Source organism: Sinocyclocheilus grahami, unplaced genomic scaffold (genome assembly GCF_001515645.1).
Source record: "Sinocyclocheilus grahami isolate Dianchi unplaced genomic scaffold, SAMN03320097.WGS_v1.1 scaffold639.1, whole genome shotgun sequence".
NCBI classification, from domain to species: Eukaryota; Metazoa; Chordata; class Actinopteri; order Cypriniformes; family Cyprinidae; genus Sinocyclocheilus; species Sinocyclocheilus grahami.
This window is the reverse complement of record NW_015505818.1, coordinates 719,497-736,172: the sequence shown is the minus strand read 5'-3', so window position 1 is coordinate 736,172 and position 16,676 is coordinate 719,497. Positions and strand designations below refer to the sequence as shown.

At 37.0% G+C, this 16,676-nt stretch overlaps 1 protein-coding gene across 3 annotated transcripts; it reads right to left on the bottom strand.

Moving 5' to 3' along the window:
* Positions 1-6,208: 6,208 nt before the first annotated feature.
* On the bottom strand, positions 6,209-16,210 carry LOC107558299 (striatin-interacting protein 1 homolog). 3 transcript variants are annotated; one of them, XM_016241945.1, is made up of 21 exons: positions 16,063-16,210; positions 14,564-14,633; positions 14,365-14,439; positions 14,089-14,223; positions 13,884-14,004; positions 13,733-13,801; positions 12,361-12,467; positions 12,135-12,262; positions 11,865-12,047; positions 11,555-11,775; positions 11,417-11,482; positions 11,278-11,341; positions 10,029-10,100; positions 9,870-9,944; positions 9,681-9,778; positions 8,526-8,652; positions 7,558-7,658; positions 7,341-7,407; positions 7,156-7,260; positions 6,847-7,051; positions 6,209-6,736 (listed from the first exon to the last, which is right to left on the bottom strand). In XM_016241945.1, exons 1-21 carry the CDS (start codon positions 16,165-16,167, stop codon positions 6,486-6,488), a joined length of 2,445 nt encoding a protein of 814 aa, XP_016097431.1. In that variant the 5' UTR covers positions 16,168-16,210; the 3' UTR covers positions 6,209-6,485. The 3 variants fall into 3 exon arrangements, with proteins under 3 accessions (XP_016097431.1, XP_016097433.1, XP_016097434.1); XM_016241947.1 differs by having other exon boundaries at positions 6,209-6,733; XM_016241948.1 differs by having other exon boundaries at positions 6,688-6,768.
* Positions 16,211-16,676: the final 466 nt, after the last annotated feature.

Genomic DNA, 16,676 nt, shown 5'->3' with positions numbered 1-16,676 from the left:
TCCGCCATCTCTATCTTTCTGTCGCTCGGCTCGGCTAATTTCCGTCCCGTGCACTGAACGCGCTCTCCTCCACATCATGAGTAGACACGCCCCTTACTGCTGATTGGCTACAAGTTTGTTTTGCTATTCAGCCCGAATCAGTTTTCTATAGCGTTTCTGAAAAATCGCTTACCCCACCTTTTAAAGGATTAGTTCACTTCCAGAATGAAAATTCTGTCATCATTTACTCACCCTCCACTTGTTCCAAATCTGTACGAGTTTCTTTCTTCTGTTGAACACAAAAGAAGAAATTCTGAAAAATGTTGGTATCCGAACAGTTGATGAGCACCATTGACTTTTACAGTAGGAAAAAAAATTCTATAAAAGTCAACCCTAAAGATGCACCTGGAAGTTCATACTAAGGAAAAGCCTCATGTTCTTTGTGTGGAAAGAGTTTTTTTTATTTTTATAAAGTTGTTGGTTTGAACTTTATTCTGCCGTTCTCAACATGCAAGACTAACTGCAACACGTTCTGGCTGCACATCAACCTTGTATCCTCAAATAATAGACATGTTTTATTGAGCAAAGCCACAGCGGGTTTTACTTTGACTCAGAATCTGAGCAGGTACATTGTGTCAGTACTCGAAGTGGCTGGTGTTTATTCAGTGCTTAAAAAAATCTATAAATAAATGTACACATCATGCATCAAATCACTGGAAATGACCTGTTAGTATAGCATTTCAAATGGGCAACACACTGAAAATTAGCAGTAAATTCATTACATTTCATTGTATTTGACTGACTCTCATTCACCCTGATTTAATTACTGTTGCTGTGAATATTAAAGTGACCATATTGTGCATCTGCAGGTATTCATTCATTCAAAATGTACTAGGTTTTATATTTTGTCTGTGGCTCTCTCTGGTGGTGTCTGTATCATATAATCTCAGTATTAGACACAGTATTTGTATTCTATGCTTTAATAATGATTGCTGAGCGTCTGAAGTGCAGGAAGTCTAAAGTAAAACCAAGATAAAACAATATCATCTAAGATTTTTTTCTTTTTTACATTTTCGATTTTCAAAGTTTATTTTAAAAAGGTTTAGTGCTTCGTCTCACAGTGATGGAAATTGTTGTACGTCGTGTATTTACACAACCGTAACATATTTTTAGTTTCATGATTAAAATAACAGCATATACTTGAAGAATTACCGCGATATACTTAATATAGACCCTGTGAGGAGCCACGCGGGACCTTTTAAAGGTACGTAAATGTAATGTAGGTCGTTAGACACTGGAAATATGAAAATATTGCTGTCGTGCTGTTCAGTTTTAACGAAGATTTTATGATCGTTACTAGTTTCTGTCAAACAAAACAGTGCCTAATTATTGATCTAGTTCCTTTATTGCTATGAATGTAGTCGATCAATTATATTTAGATTCATATGAGCATATTATGTTACTGAATGGTAGATATATTTACCTGCTGTACTGTAAAGATGCGTATCCTGTATTTGTTTTAATGTATTATTATGCTGAGAATTAACATAATAGTTTGTCAATAATGCAAGAAGACAATAACAAAAAGTCGTTTTTCCAGCTAAAGTCAGTTCATTGATGATTCAGTGATGTTCTCTTCCAATAGTGACTGTGCAATCAGTCAAGCGTCCCCAACTAAGCAAGCCAAAGGCGACAGAGATGATCAATTAAACCAATTCGGTTCTGTCAGCGCTCAACATGTACTGATAAATATGGAAGCATATAGGTAGCGAAATTCAATTTAAAATGCAATATGCAAAATGGCAATGCAATATTCAAAATGGCATTGTATTTCAGTGAATTCAACAGTGAATTCAACGATCTTATCAGATCTCCAGCCGTCATGTTTCAAACGTAACACGCTTCCGCCAATCCCTGCCTTGAAGCAATGATTGATGGAGGGTGGGCGTGGTCAGCTCGGAATGCATTTTCAAATTGAATTTTGCTACAAATATCCCACGGCGTCATGATGAAAATGCAAAAAAAAAAGCCTTCAAATGTGCATGCAATTTACATATTAAGACTACTGTTGGAAATGGCAAATGTAAATTATATAATTTAATTTTCATTTTACTTTTGCACCAAACTTTGCACGTATGGGTAATGGAAAATGTACATTTAAATACAGAAATACAATGCCATTTTGAATATTGCGTTGCCATTTTGAAAATTGCATTGCCATTTTGCATATTGCATTTTAAATTGAATTTCACTACCTATATGCTTCCATAGATAAAAAGTGCACAAACTACAAAAGTAATTTTCTATTTACTTGCACAGGCCACACAGAAACAGAGCACTCCGATGAGAGAAAGCCATTTTACTCAACTTCAACAAAAATCTATGTTATTAAAGGACATTTAAGCTGAGATGATCTTTCACAACCTGATGTTCTCATTATGAGGTTTATACGTGGTTGCGAAAACAAACCACACATTTTACACTTATTACACAGACACACTCTACTCACACTCTAAAATCAGAACGCATAGACAAATGTTTTACTGTTGCTGTATTGGTTGATCTCTTCAGTTCAACAGCAAATGAGGAAACAATCAGGAAATGGTCAATCACCATCAGTTCCTCACTGATAAGTCGGATATTTTCCCATGTGGTCACTAGGTGGCGAAGTTATTTCAAGTCCTTACAAGTTATAAACTGTAAATAAGAGTTGAGACTTTTTCCATGTGATATTTTTCTAATTTGCTTTATATATTGCTTTTAACTTTCAGCAAAAAGTCAGTTGATTTGCAAAATGTAAAGTTCCCTTTAAGAGACGACCAATCGGATCACAGCTTAAAACTCATTGCTTTGGTGTCAACAGACTCAAGCTAACTACATTTTATTACTTGTGATATCTACAAGAATTTATATATGTATCCTTTTAATTATGGTATTTATTTGTTTTTATGCATTGATTTGTTCGTTTGTTTAAAAAAAATTTTATTTTAAAAAGTAAGATGAAAATGAAGAGTGAGATGCATATATTAGATTGATGTACAAACAAAACACAGAAGACAAGGCAGTTTATTTATGTAGCCCATTTCATCACCAGTGAATCTCCTCGTACAGGAATTTACCAATAAGTGCTGGAATCAACCTACAAGTGAAGAAGATGGAGAACAGGAGTGATCCAGAACCCTGCAGAATGGCATACAGGTTACTTTCCATGAATCTTTTGTGTCTTTAACAAGAGGTCAGTGAGAAACATATATTCAGAAACATCGGGACGTTAGAATCCGTGTATCATTCGATCATTCGTTTTTTGATTTAATATTGAAAGTAGAAAAATTAGAAAATGGCTCCTTTTTAATTTTTTCGTTTTTTTTCCCATAAAACGAAAAAGCGAGAATTCAGCTTAAATTTTCGTTTTTCGTTCATGGGTGGAAAAATTGAATAAACAGCTTGAATATTTGATTTCTACACGTGGGCGGGAATTAAACGCCCCTTTCTGCTGATTGGTCAGCCGAAGATCAAACCATGCCATCATCAGTTCTTCTGCAGTATCACACAGCAGAATAATAGTCCTCCGCTGCTGCAGTTGTATGGATTAATAACCCATTTGATCAATTTCATATTTTTCTCATCAAACAGACTAATGAATAGCTCGACACAACTCGTACAGGGGCAGAGTCTAGACAGGGCTTTCTTCTGTGTAGACCAGCAGTTCTTAAAGTGATCGGGGGTCCAAGAAATAATATAGCCTTAATATTGCTATAGCCTAAAGTATTTCCAGATTGCAAAGTTGCTTTTTTTATCATGATACATAAGCCTACTGTGATTTATTCCAAAGTGACAGATATGATGCATTTAATGTAAAATAATCTAAATTAAGCCTTTTAAAAGACGAGTATTCCCTGTGGTTCATGTTTGTGGCATGCGCCAGAAAGATGCTCAGCTGATGCAAAGAATAGAATTTATATCTACACAGAAGAAAACCCTGTCTAGACTCTGCCCCGGTACGAGTTGTGTCGAGCTATTCATTTGACTGTTTGTTTGATGAAAAAAAGATTAAATGTAGTTGCAAGCAGTGGAGGACTATTATTCTGCTGCGTGCAAGAACTGATGACGGCACGGTTTGATCTTCGGCTGACCAATCAGCAGAAAGGGGCGTTTAATTCCCGCCCACATGTAGAAATCAAATATTCAAGCTGTTTATTAATTTTTCTACCCATGAACGAAAAACGAAAATTTAAGCTGAATTCTTATTTCTCGTTTTTTGGAAGAAAAAAAACGAAAAAGGAGCCGTTTTCTAATTTTTCTACTTTCAATATTAAATCAATAAAACGAATGATCGAATGATACACGGAATCGTTAGACTAAATCTGAGCGGTTTTACTTTACTTTTTTTTTTTATCTGGTTCAAATGTTTAGTAAAACAGTTGCAAAAACTTATATTGTACAATCCTGACTCGTGTGTATGATTTTGTTGCAAGTTATTTGTAAGTGGTGCAGTTTTACCATAAATTAAGCCAAATTTACAACTATTAGCTTGAATTTCTATTAAATTATAGAAGTTATTCATAGTTACATAAGTTGTTTTTAATACAATCACTTTGGTAAGAGGTCTGATGAATGCAGGTACTATTTTCTTATCTTCCCACCATACTGTAGAAAGGGTAAAAATAATCTCACTTCTAATGTTAAAGGGATAGTTCACCCAGAAATGAAAATTCTGTCATCATTTACTCACCCTCAAGTAGTTCCAAACCCGTACAAATTTCTTTGTTCTGCCGAACAGAAAGGGAGATCTTTTGAAGAAAGTTTGTAACCAGGCTGTTTTGGGGCACCATTGACTTCCATAGTAGGAGAAAAAAATACTATGGAAGTCAATGGTGCCCCAGAACTGCTCTGTTTCCCACATTCTTCAGAATATCTTCCTTTGTGTTCTGCAGAACAAAGACATTCATACAGGTTTGAGTAAATGATGACAGAATTTTCATTTTTGGGTGAACTGTCCCTTTAATGCTAATTCTGATCAATTGTTTTCTGAGAGTTATGGAACTGTACAATTTTTAATGTTATTTTTCTTGTATTTTATTTATTATATATGTGCGGTGTTTGACATTGCTGCTGACTGTGTAGTTTGTATTGTGGCAGTGTTTTGCTTTCTCTTCTCCTCCATGCAAAAGCATAATGGAGATCAGCTGACTCTAGTTGCCATCAACTACTGGCTTTCTCTGTTTGGCTGCTGGGGGAAGAATTTCTGGATAAAGCTGGAAACTCAGTGAAGAGGCCTCCTTTTTTGTTGTTGTTGCAGTCTTCAGGCTTCTGAGTCTGATTTGTCCTGTCACAGACATTAGCAAGTGTGCTAATATTGCCTGTTTGCCTTCTTGTTAGTCTGTGACTTGTTACTTATGCAGATTTGGACAATCGTTGTTACTTTGTTTTACACATTGAAACTCACATGCAGCAACTTAAGTTGAAACTGTTTATGAGCAGTAGGGTGGTGCATGGCATTTCATACGTCCATGTTTTCTCCTATGTTTGTTAAGAGAGGAAGCAAGGTAAGACTTTTGGTGTTCATTTAGAATTTTTTTCCAAGTACTCCTCTCAAAGTTAGAATTTCTTATCTTTGATATTTTGGCCTGGCCCTCTCCTGAAGTTTTATTTACCTACCAAATGTTATTCTTGAGCGTTTTGTGGAGTGCTGGAACAGGAGAGAAGATACCACAAATATTTTAATGTGGTCAGCAATAGTAACTTTAACCTACACCTAAATATTAGGGCATTACTATTACCATAAAAAAGTATCGTGACCAAGCAAAAATTCTTCCACTTGCAAAATTAAAGCTTTTTATATAGTGGTTTTTCTATTGATTGGATTGGAGTGGGTGAATGTGAGGGGGTTGTGTGCGGTTTATAACATAAACTGGTTTACGTAATCTAAGGTAAAATAAAAAAATGACATTTAGTACAGTTTTCAGTATGAAATATCGCCAGCACTTATTCAGACTTTCTTTTGAAAACCTATCATCATGGAATCCTTGAATTGCATCAAATGTTGTAAAATAAGTCTGACCACATGAATCAACACAAACCTTGAAATTTGACATGAAACTCTCAGATTTTACCTTTAAAATTGAATTGCCAAAACAAAGTCAAATATGGTTGTAATGCATATAGATGTAATGCTTATATATAAAGTCATACAATGAAAAACACATCAAAACACTCCAGGATAATTACAGTCTTTCACAATAACGTCAGGTTTAATATTCTGTTACAGATAATAATTATTCAAAAGCAGCAAGAACAATAAAATAAACATAACGACCTCTTAGTTCCCTTTCTAAGAGTAAAAATCGCAGGTCTACTACAGACGTGCCATTATATTACACAAAGACACGCAGGAGATGGTCCCTGTTGCTGGACTCTAGTAAGCGTAGTGTCGTCGACAGAGTTTTACTCTGGTAAAGGTTATTTTCACAATCGCAGGAGTGAAGAGGTGCTGTAACACGATTCATTCACTGCAGGAGTTCTTCCCAGGAAATGGGTTTGGAAAAGACCTCACGCTCCAGCCAAAGGTCATAGTTCATTTGGAAGTCTTCCGGAAGGTCGATCCGCTCTCCCAGCACACTTTGCAGACAGTTGTCCACCGGGAGGAATTCGGGGTTGCTCTGGTTCTTATCGTAGCGTCGGCTGTTGAACCGTTCGATGTTGGCACGCAGGGCACACTCTTCTGCCTGGAAATCCCACGGGCGAGCATCCAGGTCTGCTGTCAGAGACAGGACTCGTTTAGTTTGGACACTACAAAACATTTCAGGTTTAAACAATCATTTATTGAAGACCCCTTCACATTCAAGACCAGATGCTTCACCTACTCACCGTTTCCGTAAGCCCAGTCATCGTTGAGGCGATGGCGCACTTTCTGGTATATCGCCGACATGGTTTTCATGTTGCTCTTCCTCCATTGCCTTCCTAGATACTTTGTCTGGACTTTAAGCAGTTTGAGCACATAGAGTTGCATCATGGCCTGCTTGACCTTCAGCGCCCTCTTCAGGATTGGAGCCGATTTGAACACCACCAACATCTAGAAACGTGTAACATTTGAAATGAACACACTCTCCAGGTACAATAGATGTTGTTGTTCTAATGCGAAACCTGCTTGGTTTGTGTGTGTGTGTGGCGTCTCACCATGGTCCTGGAGTGCTTCCATTTGGTGAGTTTATTGAGGATACGCAATAGATTAATACAGGAGAATAAGTTCCGCCAGCAGAACTGATTGTTATCACCAGCTTCCTGTGAACAAAACACATCAAAAAGCTCAAAGACTCGCTCAGAAGAGCATTAGACACATTCAGGTGTGTATTTTTCCTCACCAGACTCTCAGCGGTGAGCTCTGGAAGCTCATGAACAACACAGTGTGGAAAATCCAGAGCCGAGATACTGCCGAAGAGATAAATGTCACTACTCATAACGCATAACGGTTAAAGGAAGTACAAAGAAGAAGTGCAATCTTCATACTCCAGAACATTCTGACCAATGAAGAGATGTTTTGAGAGTCTGAAATGAACAGAGGTTGACATGAAGGTTCACCTGTTTTTAGCAGTGATGTAGGACATGATGTTCTGGTTGAAGAACTTCAGGATCAGCGGGATACAGTTGGCAAACACCAGATGCTGCGCCATGTACTCAAACTACAGCAGGAAACTTGTGTAAATGTACTCACAAAATAAAGGTTTGAACTTTTTCCTATATTTGTGAAGCCCAACCAGTTTGTGCAAGTGTAAAATGTAGGGTTATGATAAGGGTAAGACAATTATCTGGACAAACATCTTCAAAGTTCCTCACAAGCAGCTTCTAAAAGGGCCTTTCACACCGTGGGAACCTTTTGATAGTACCAGAACTAATTGTGGAACTACCCACTTTTTGGCGTTTTCGCACCGCCGGAACTGGGTGCGATTTTAGTACCGGACTGCCTTTTTTCGAGAACCAAATTAGCTCCTACTCCGGAGCAGGGTCTAACCAGCACAACTGGTACTACTTGTGACGCAAGTAGACATTGATTGGCCAAACGTGTACGAAAATGCCGTGTAAACATACTGTAAACATTGTCAACTTATTTCGCAAGTATGGAGGACAGCAATAGATGGACGGACGCTGAAGTGCAGGCACTTGTAGCAAATGTAGCACTGCCAGTTGTCGTTGGAGATTCTTAGTCCTCCTTTCCGTTCTTTCAATCGCTTTACGTATACGTCGACATTCCATGTCCATTATTGTGAGACCCGCGAGACACAACAAAAACACAGCTCCGATCACAGTGTCCTCCATCCTCCTGTTGTTAAAGTTGTTCTTCTTGGTTTCCGTTGTTGAACGCCGCGCACAAATGACGTCGCTGTCGACCGGCTTACGTCACTTCCTAGTACACACGGTCGGTGCAAATGCAACCCTTTAAATGGTACTGGGAAATAGTTCGCACAAAATCGTCCCAGTACTTTAGTACTGTACATTTAGTTCTGGAACTAAAGCGGTGCGAAAGGCCCTAAAGTTGTTTGTCTGTGTACCTGATAGACGTGGTTGAGTTTGAAATGTTTCAGCACCAGCAGCAGTATGGCTGAAATGGCTTTGACAATGATTTCTTTATGGCGATTCACATCTACGCCCAACTTCATACTCTGAAGAACCGTAGTGCTAGAGAGAGGTAGCAGACAGACTGTCAAACCATGCACACTTGAGGTATGGTCACATTAGCGAAATTGCATCAAAATTTTGTGGGCAAATAAAATCCATTGTCTATTTTCAGTAGCTTAATGTAATAACTGGATTTCACCTGTGAAATTGTGCCGAGCAACGGCAAATGTGCCCACATCTTTAGTAAAGATACTATGAAAGTCTATTAAAAGTGGAAAAAGTTCAATTTAAACAATTTATTGACATTTTAGTTTCTACTCTAACATTAAACCCCAAGATTCTATTGACATGACAGAATTTTGCTCATGAAATTTTGAAGAGCAACGGTAAATGTGACCGCACCGTTAATAAAAGACATATCTATAAAAAAGTGGTAAAAATTAAAATACATCGACTTCAAACGAAGTTATTAGTTATTAGTTAACTAAAACATTTTCATAAAACTTAGTCAAATAAAATATAAAATCATTTAATTTCAGCTAGCTGCCAAGGCAACGTTTCTCATTTTCATGAAGTACTTTATGTACTAAAATAAGTAAAACCGAAATAAAAACGATATAGACTTATTAAAAAAACTTAACATGACAAAACCACAACAAAATTACTAAAACTAATTAAAATAAAAACGGAACATATCAAATAACATTTAAAATATGAAAAAAAAAAAAAAAAAAACAGTATTTCAATGACACTAAAATAGCCCTGAATTTAGGTACAGATATATTTGACCAAATGACAATCAAGTATTCCATAGAGAATGAGATGAATACTTATAACCCATAGGATATTTTTACAGCATCTGAAGACATGAGCTCACTGTTGCCATGGCAACTCAGCTGCGTGATGATGAGGTGAGTATGTGTTTTAATATGACTCACCAATTCAGCTTTAGACACAGACACAGACTCGGGTTGTTAAGGGAATCACTTTGATTCAGTGAGTCAGTTGTCTGTCCAGTCGAGAATCGTTCAGCCGATTCACAGAAAGGACAACTACATCTGCAACTATGCTGTTTAACAGTGTCTTACGGCATTTCCTCGGGCAGCACGTCCGCCAGGATGTTGATGGAGTCGGTCTTGGCTTTGGATGTGGGAGCAGCAGCCAACAGGATCTTCAGCAGTGCAATCTGAACACACACACACACACACACATGAAGCCTGTCAGTATGAGAACGGCTCAAATGCAGTGGGACTGGTGTGTAAGTGACAGTTTCTCACCATATACTGTGGTAAACTGGGTAAAATACCCTGGTATAAGAGCTCTGTGGCACACAACTCCAGCTCTTCCTCACCCTAAACACACAAACACAGACAGTGTGTGGTTTAAGCTCATCATCAGACGTCATATTGTAGCTCTATCGGTGTACAGTGACTCACGCCGGAGAGAGGGGTCTTCTCATACTCCTCTTCTTTAGCGATCTGGACCTCAGCGATGGACACATACTTGTGCTGAAACAAACACACAAACTAAATGTTACGACAGGCACTAATGCATTTCATTACAGCAATTAGCCACAAAACTCTATACTAACATTCATTGTTAAAATTTTGTTTTACTGTTTTTATAAAAAAGTGCCAACAGAAATATGACAGAAGTATAAAAGACACAAATATTAAATAAAATAGTTACAATAATGATTAATAATAATCAAAATAAACAATCCGTTCACCAAGTATTTTAACTCAATCAGTTTTAACTAACAAAAACAATGACAAATGTTTTATTTTTTTTCATGTTTTACATTTTTTTTGTGCTTTGACTCAACTAAATTATTAAAACCTCATTAAAAACACATAGGGTATATATTTGATAATTATTATATTATTGTAGTATTATTAATCATGATAAATAGCTCTTCCACCAACTAATATTAATCATTAGTCTTCCATTTTTACTAATATAAAATTTGACATTGATTTATAACCAATAAAAATAAATTTGGTTGTTTTAGTAAAAACTTGAGTTAAAAAAAATAAGGAGTTATGAGTATTTTATTATACATTTATTTAAAAAAATATTTTTCATTGAATCATTTTGCTGTTAATAATAATAATAACTATTATTATGGAGGATTAAAAATACCTCTTAAAATGAAGGAATCAATGTTCAATAGAAATGTAAATAAATCACAAAATGCAAATAAAATGATTTATTTAAAACTATTTTAATTCATGTTGGAAAATATAGTTAATGTAACCATAAAATAATAAACAGACAAATGTTTTATCAGTCAAACTGATTACTGGTCTAACATAATCCAATCTGTGTTAATAATAATAATAATAATAACTATTATTATTATGGAGGATTAAAAATACCTCTTAAAATGAAGGAATCAATGTTCAATAGAAATGTAAATAAATCACAAAATGCAAATAAAATGATTTATTTAAAACTATTTTAATTCATGTTGGAAAATATAGTTAATGTAACCATAAAATAATAAACAGACAAATGTTTTATCAGTCAAACTGATTACTGGTCTAACATAATCCAATCTGAAATAAAATAAAGCTATTCATTTCATGATGAGGGACGTGGGAAGAAATTGGAAAGATCACATATTAAATATGCATGAGCAGGGGTGGGGTTATGTTAATAAGTCATGGCTGATATGTTAATTACCTGTTTGAGAGTTTTGATGCTTTCATGTATGGGTCTGGGCAAACCGACTACAGTATTCGTGTCACTGCAACACAAACGCAAACATGCATCACTGCGGCTCACAGGAAATAAACAAACAAGCTTCATAAAACACACTCACTTTCCCAGCGTGTAGCCGATGAATTTACTCCTGCTGGACTCCAGGAAGTTCTCAATATCCTTTTCCCTGTTAAATAGATTAAAAACTTAAGAAAACCATCAGATAAACCATATCAAAAAGATGAAGTCAAGTTCCTACCTGACTTTCGGAGCCCACGGCAGACCCTTGGGAAAACAGACCCTCTCAGTGGGGGGATGCGGGATGGGTGGCGGCATGACCTCATCACGCTCCAGTGGGAAAGGCTCCGCCTCCAGAGAGTTGTCATTATCGTCATTTTCCTCTTCGTCCTCACGGGTGTCATCGGCTTTATACGGGTCCTTCTCGTTAAATGCATCCAGATTGTCTTGCTTTATCAGAGCCTGAAGAAACGATTTAAAAGGTTGACATTCTTCTCTTTATCATGTTATGTGTCCTACCTTTATGTCTGGCAAAGTTTCGGTTCGGGCACCTTGTGTTCTCTCCGGGCGCGTCTCTGTTGTTGCTCGATGAGGTCGGAGGCGGATGCCGGCGGGGACGCGGCTCTCATGCTCCGCACCACACAAATGCTGTCCTCCGGCAGCTGAGGGAGACCCAGTGCTGCCCGTTTACTGACTTTACTGCACTGCAGCTGCTCGAACCCTCCCAGAGTGAACTGGGATGCGACAGGAAACATACAGACTAAACCTTTAACACAACAATCACTTGGCGTGAATCGGTTCAAAACTAGATGCTAACTCACCAGGATGGTCTTCCACAGCAGCAGCAGGACTTTCTTCATGGGGAAATGGGGCGCATGGCCGCTGCAGAACTTGGTGACCATCCCAAACAGCATGACGGAGACGGTCTCATTGTTATAGAGAGGAGAACCTGCCAGGAAACATTTGAAACAATTCTAGTCTTCCATACCCAACGCATATCTTCAAATAAAATCATTCAATTTTAGATCAACTGAAATACATGCAGACCGAGTTCAGACTTGAAGGTTTCTCTGATGGTTCTCCACTCTGGACTGTCTGTGGGTTCTTCACGCTGGATGGTCTCCAGCATCAGATACATGATGTTCAGCAGCACCCTGAAAACATGCACGCACAGGGTTATGGTTATATCTGGCTTGCTTAGTTGGGGACACTTCATTTCCAGCGATATCGTTGACATGATTGCAAAGATATTATTTAAACTGAGCTGGATGTTGACATCACTGAATTCAATGATGAACTGTCTTTAACTGAAAAATGAGTGTTTACTATTGTCATTTTGCATTATTGACACTATTTTCCTAATTAATGCTGTTCAGTTGCTTTGTCACAATCTGTATGGTTAAAAGCGCTATATAAATAAAGGTGACTTGACTTGACTTGACTTATGGAGGACTGGGAGCGCCTCTTAAAAATAAAATGAACCAATGATCAGTTTAAAAATGTACAAAATAAACATGCAAATAAATTACAAATTACAAATAAGTTCATATTTTAATTTGTTTAAAAATGCAGTTAAATGTAACAGTAGGAAATACACGAAATCCTTTTAAAATATCCACTTGGCACATTTGAACATTTTAATTCTTGTTTAAAAATTTAGTTAAATGTAACAAAATAAAAAAAGAATACATACATTTTCAAACTGTCAAATAAGTAGACATATAAAACATTTTATTTCATTCGTTTTAAATGTAGTTAACTGTAACAATAAAATAAAGCGCTTTACAAATTGCTTTACTAAAATAATGTAGTTAAATGTAACAGTAAAATAATAAATAATAATTTGACAAATAAAGTGATATTTTTAACATTTTATTTAATTGTGGTTTAAAAAGATTCATAATTTTTCAAGTTGTCAAATAAGGTGGTTAAATGTAACAATATAACAAAATGACAAATAGACATTTACATTTTTTTTTAACAATATACGTTAAAAAAATCACTTTTCAAATTAACAAATAATACAGTTAAATGGAACAGTAAAATAATAAAAAAGGTTCTAATAAAGTCTATTAACAATAAAAAAATTGAGATTTAAAATGTTGTAATTCTAGTTTAAAAAAAGTAATAAATTAAACTGACAAATAATGTAGTTAAATGTAACAATAAAATAATACATTTGTTTTCAAATCAAAATAAATAATTATAGACAAACTTAATAACATAATACATTCATTTACTTCTTAGAAAAATATTTGTTAAAATGTAACGAAAAGTTATAAAGTTGCGCTAACAATCACTTTTCTATATCCATTTATCAGCTAAATTAAAAATGCCAGTTCACATATGGGAAATAAACGCTCTCTGCCTTATTAGTCAACAACTAGTTAGTGTGTGCGTGTAAAATGTGGTGTTGTACCTGAGGTCAGTGCTGTCAGCCAGTGAAATAGCAGGTTTCCTGACCGCACTGCTGCAAGCAGCACTGTTACTGAGAGACATTTAACCCAGAGTTAGGTTATTTAAGCTTACAGATGTGAAATATGAATATTTGTGCCTGCAGTTCATCTCACTCGATCTCCATGTTGAGCAGCTCCACTAGTGCAGTGAACGCTCCCACATCCAGCAGCAGGAAGACGTTATACCTCATCCAGTGCTGCACCTCCAGTTCCGAAGAACACTCGCCGAACGTACCTGAAAACAGACAAATCAGATCTTCTTAACACGGTGTTTTCATAGGAATGAATGCATGAATAAAGATTCTAGATTGCGGTTTACCTTGAGTCATGTACAGGATGGCTCTGGCGACTTTTAAGCGGCGCTCTCGGCCAATCACGTCCAGTCCGTCCAGCAGACGCATGGCATGAGCTCGGTGCTGAACCGAATCCAGTTTGGTCCATTTCTGATCGGGCACTGCAGGAACACATGAACGTGATCTTTTGTGACATTCTGATCATCTTAGATGCACGCAAACACCATTTTCACGATGAAACCTGCAGGTTTGTTGTGTAACTATGAAACAGAGAAGTGAAAAATAAAGAGCTCAGCACTTACTACGAGTGTGGAAATCTTCTTCGAAGCACTTCCGGTTGAGCAGAAACTCTGGTCCCTCTGTGTAACTGTACAACTCTACAAACAGCATTTGATAGAGGACAACGAAATACTATTGCCTGCAGTTTGTTAATGAAGGGTGAGCGTTTTGTGATATTATTTTCAGAAGGAAACCGAAGTAAAGGAAGCAAATCGCTCTCACCTGACAGTTCAACAGCCCAATTATCGGCATCTGAATATTCAAACTCCAGGTCAGGAGCTTCTGATAAACACTGAGACACAAACACAACACATTTGTCTTTATCATGGAATAACAAATGACCATTTGTAGTGTTTAAAGAAGTACATTTATTTTGGTGTGCTGTCATAGCACATGTGAAGTAATTGGTTATTATTGTAACTTTAGTGTGCTATTAAATGTTACATTTAAAGTTTCATATATTTTAAACGCTCTTGCATTACAAATATGTAATTGATCATATATTTAAGTACAAGAATGTCAGTGAAGTATATTTTAGTTTGTCATAAATGCTTTTCAATATATTCAGAAGTACACTTTAACCGTTTTGCAAAGACAACAGAAGTAATAATTATGAAATTACATAAAGATGTACTTAAATCCTACTTAAAGGGATAGTTCAGCCAAAAATGAACATTGTCATTATCCACTCACCATCATGTTATTGCAAACCTGTATGAATTTCTTTCTTCTGTTGAACACAAAAGAAAATATTTGGATGAATGTTGGTAACGAAACAGTTGATGGTAGCCACTGACTTCCATGGAATGGAAAAATACTATGCAAGTCAAAGGGACCAGAAGGTGACCAGATTATGATTATTTTCCCCAACAGAAGAAATTAAGTCATACAGGTTTAAACAATAACACATTTTTCATGCAATTAAGAGTCCGAAAACGTTACATTCAGGATATTCTTTTAGAGCAGTGAATCTCAACCTTTTGGCGTACCGGACCCCAGTCCAATTCAGAGCCATCCTCAAGGACCCCCAGAACAAAATGGACTCATCTATGTATCATTTGTGTCTTTGTGAGGACCAAATGCAGTCAAGTATAATTCAAGTTAGTTGACTTGTCCAGTATTTGGCCATATCATCAGCAATATTGGATTTTTCTTTCATGGGAACATGTCATGTCACAAAAATTCATACTTTATACGGACCCCCTGGCTTTACGTCAAGGACCACTAGGGGGTCCACGGACCCCTGGTTGAGAAACACTGTTTTAGTGCACATTATTTCTGTAAAAGACACTCTTTTTCAAAGTACTTGCACTTTCTCGCAAGGGCAGAGAGACAGATATTGATGTTTATCAGTCAGTCAGCTGCTTATCTGGTGTTAAATAACCGATCACAATCAACAGGAGAAGAGATGGACTTCACACTGAAGCTACATGAATCAATCATTCAGTGTGTTTGTTCATTAAGTGGCTTAATGAATATTCTTCACTAGTGACTGTTGCTAGGGTTTTGAGTTTTAATCACTAAACGTTCATGAATAATTAAATCCTTATCTTTGAGTAATGATGCTGTTTTCATATCTGTTGCTTGTTTAATCGGCGTCGCTCAATTAATGACTTTATTCATTTGATCGATGGATTTCTGATGTTTAGGCGAACACTGCTGTCAAAACAGGCTGCAAATATACAGTCAAGCGGATTTTACAGGCTTCGTCTGACTCTTACCTCTGAGTCTTTCCTCTGGTTTCTGGTGAACTCGCCTCGCATTTTATTCGGCAACATTTGGTTTTGTTTCTGTTTGTTGTTAGCACATAAGCCGACACCCTCCATCTTCACTCCACTTCCGGCTCCCGCTCCATACTCTCGCGTTGCTTCTTGCACACATCTCGCGATGCTACAGCCTCGCTGTGATGTTTAAGACCGTTTAAAGGGGTCCTATTATGCTCTTTTACAAAGTCTTGATTTTGTTTTGGGGGTGTACTAGAACATGCTCTCATGCTTGGTGGTTCGAAAAACGCATTATTTTTCACGTAATTTACATTATTAAAATACCTTTCTCCCCAATGGCACAAACAGTTCGATTAGTTCTGGGTTTGATGAAGGCCCGCCTTCCGAAAAACAAAATGTGTTGTGATTGGTTAGCTGTCCCAGAGCGTTGTGATTGGCGAACAGCTTAGACGGTGTTTCAGTACGGCCACGCCCCCTTGCTCCGTCTTTCAACAAAAGCTTTTTGGCGAATCCGGCGCTGTACTCCCTCATGTTGTGGAAGCTGTCCTCAGTAAAATGCGCAGCACACAATAGCAAACTGGGCTTATAATGCTCAGGAACAGAGTTAAAAA

Excerpts from the sequence above, each read along its gene's own strand:
- LOC107558299 (XM_016241945.1), bottom strand. The coding sequence starts at position 16,167 with ATGGAGGGTGTCGGCTTATGTGCTAACAACAAACAGAAACAAAACCAA. Across the intron at positions 14,005-14,088 it reads CATCCTGTACATGACTCAAG|GTACGTTCGGCGAGTGTTCT; the intron begins GTAAACCGCAAT and ends GTCTGTTTTCAG. Across the intron at positions 7,052-7,155 it reads GGAAGCACTCCAGGACCATG|ATGTTGGTGGTGTTCAAATC; the intron begins GTGAGACGCCAC and ends ACACGTTTCTAG.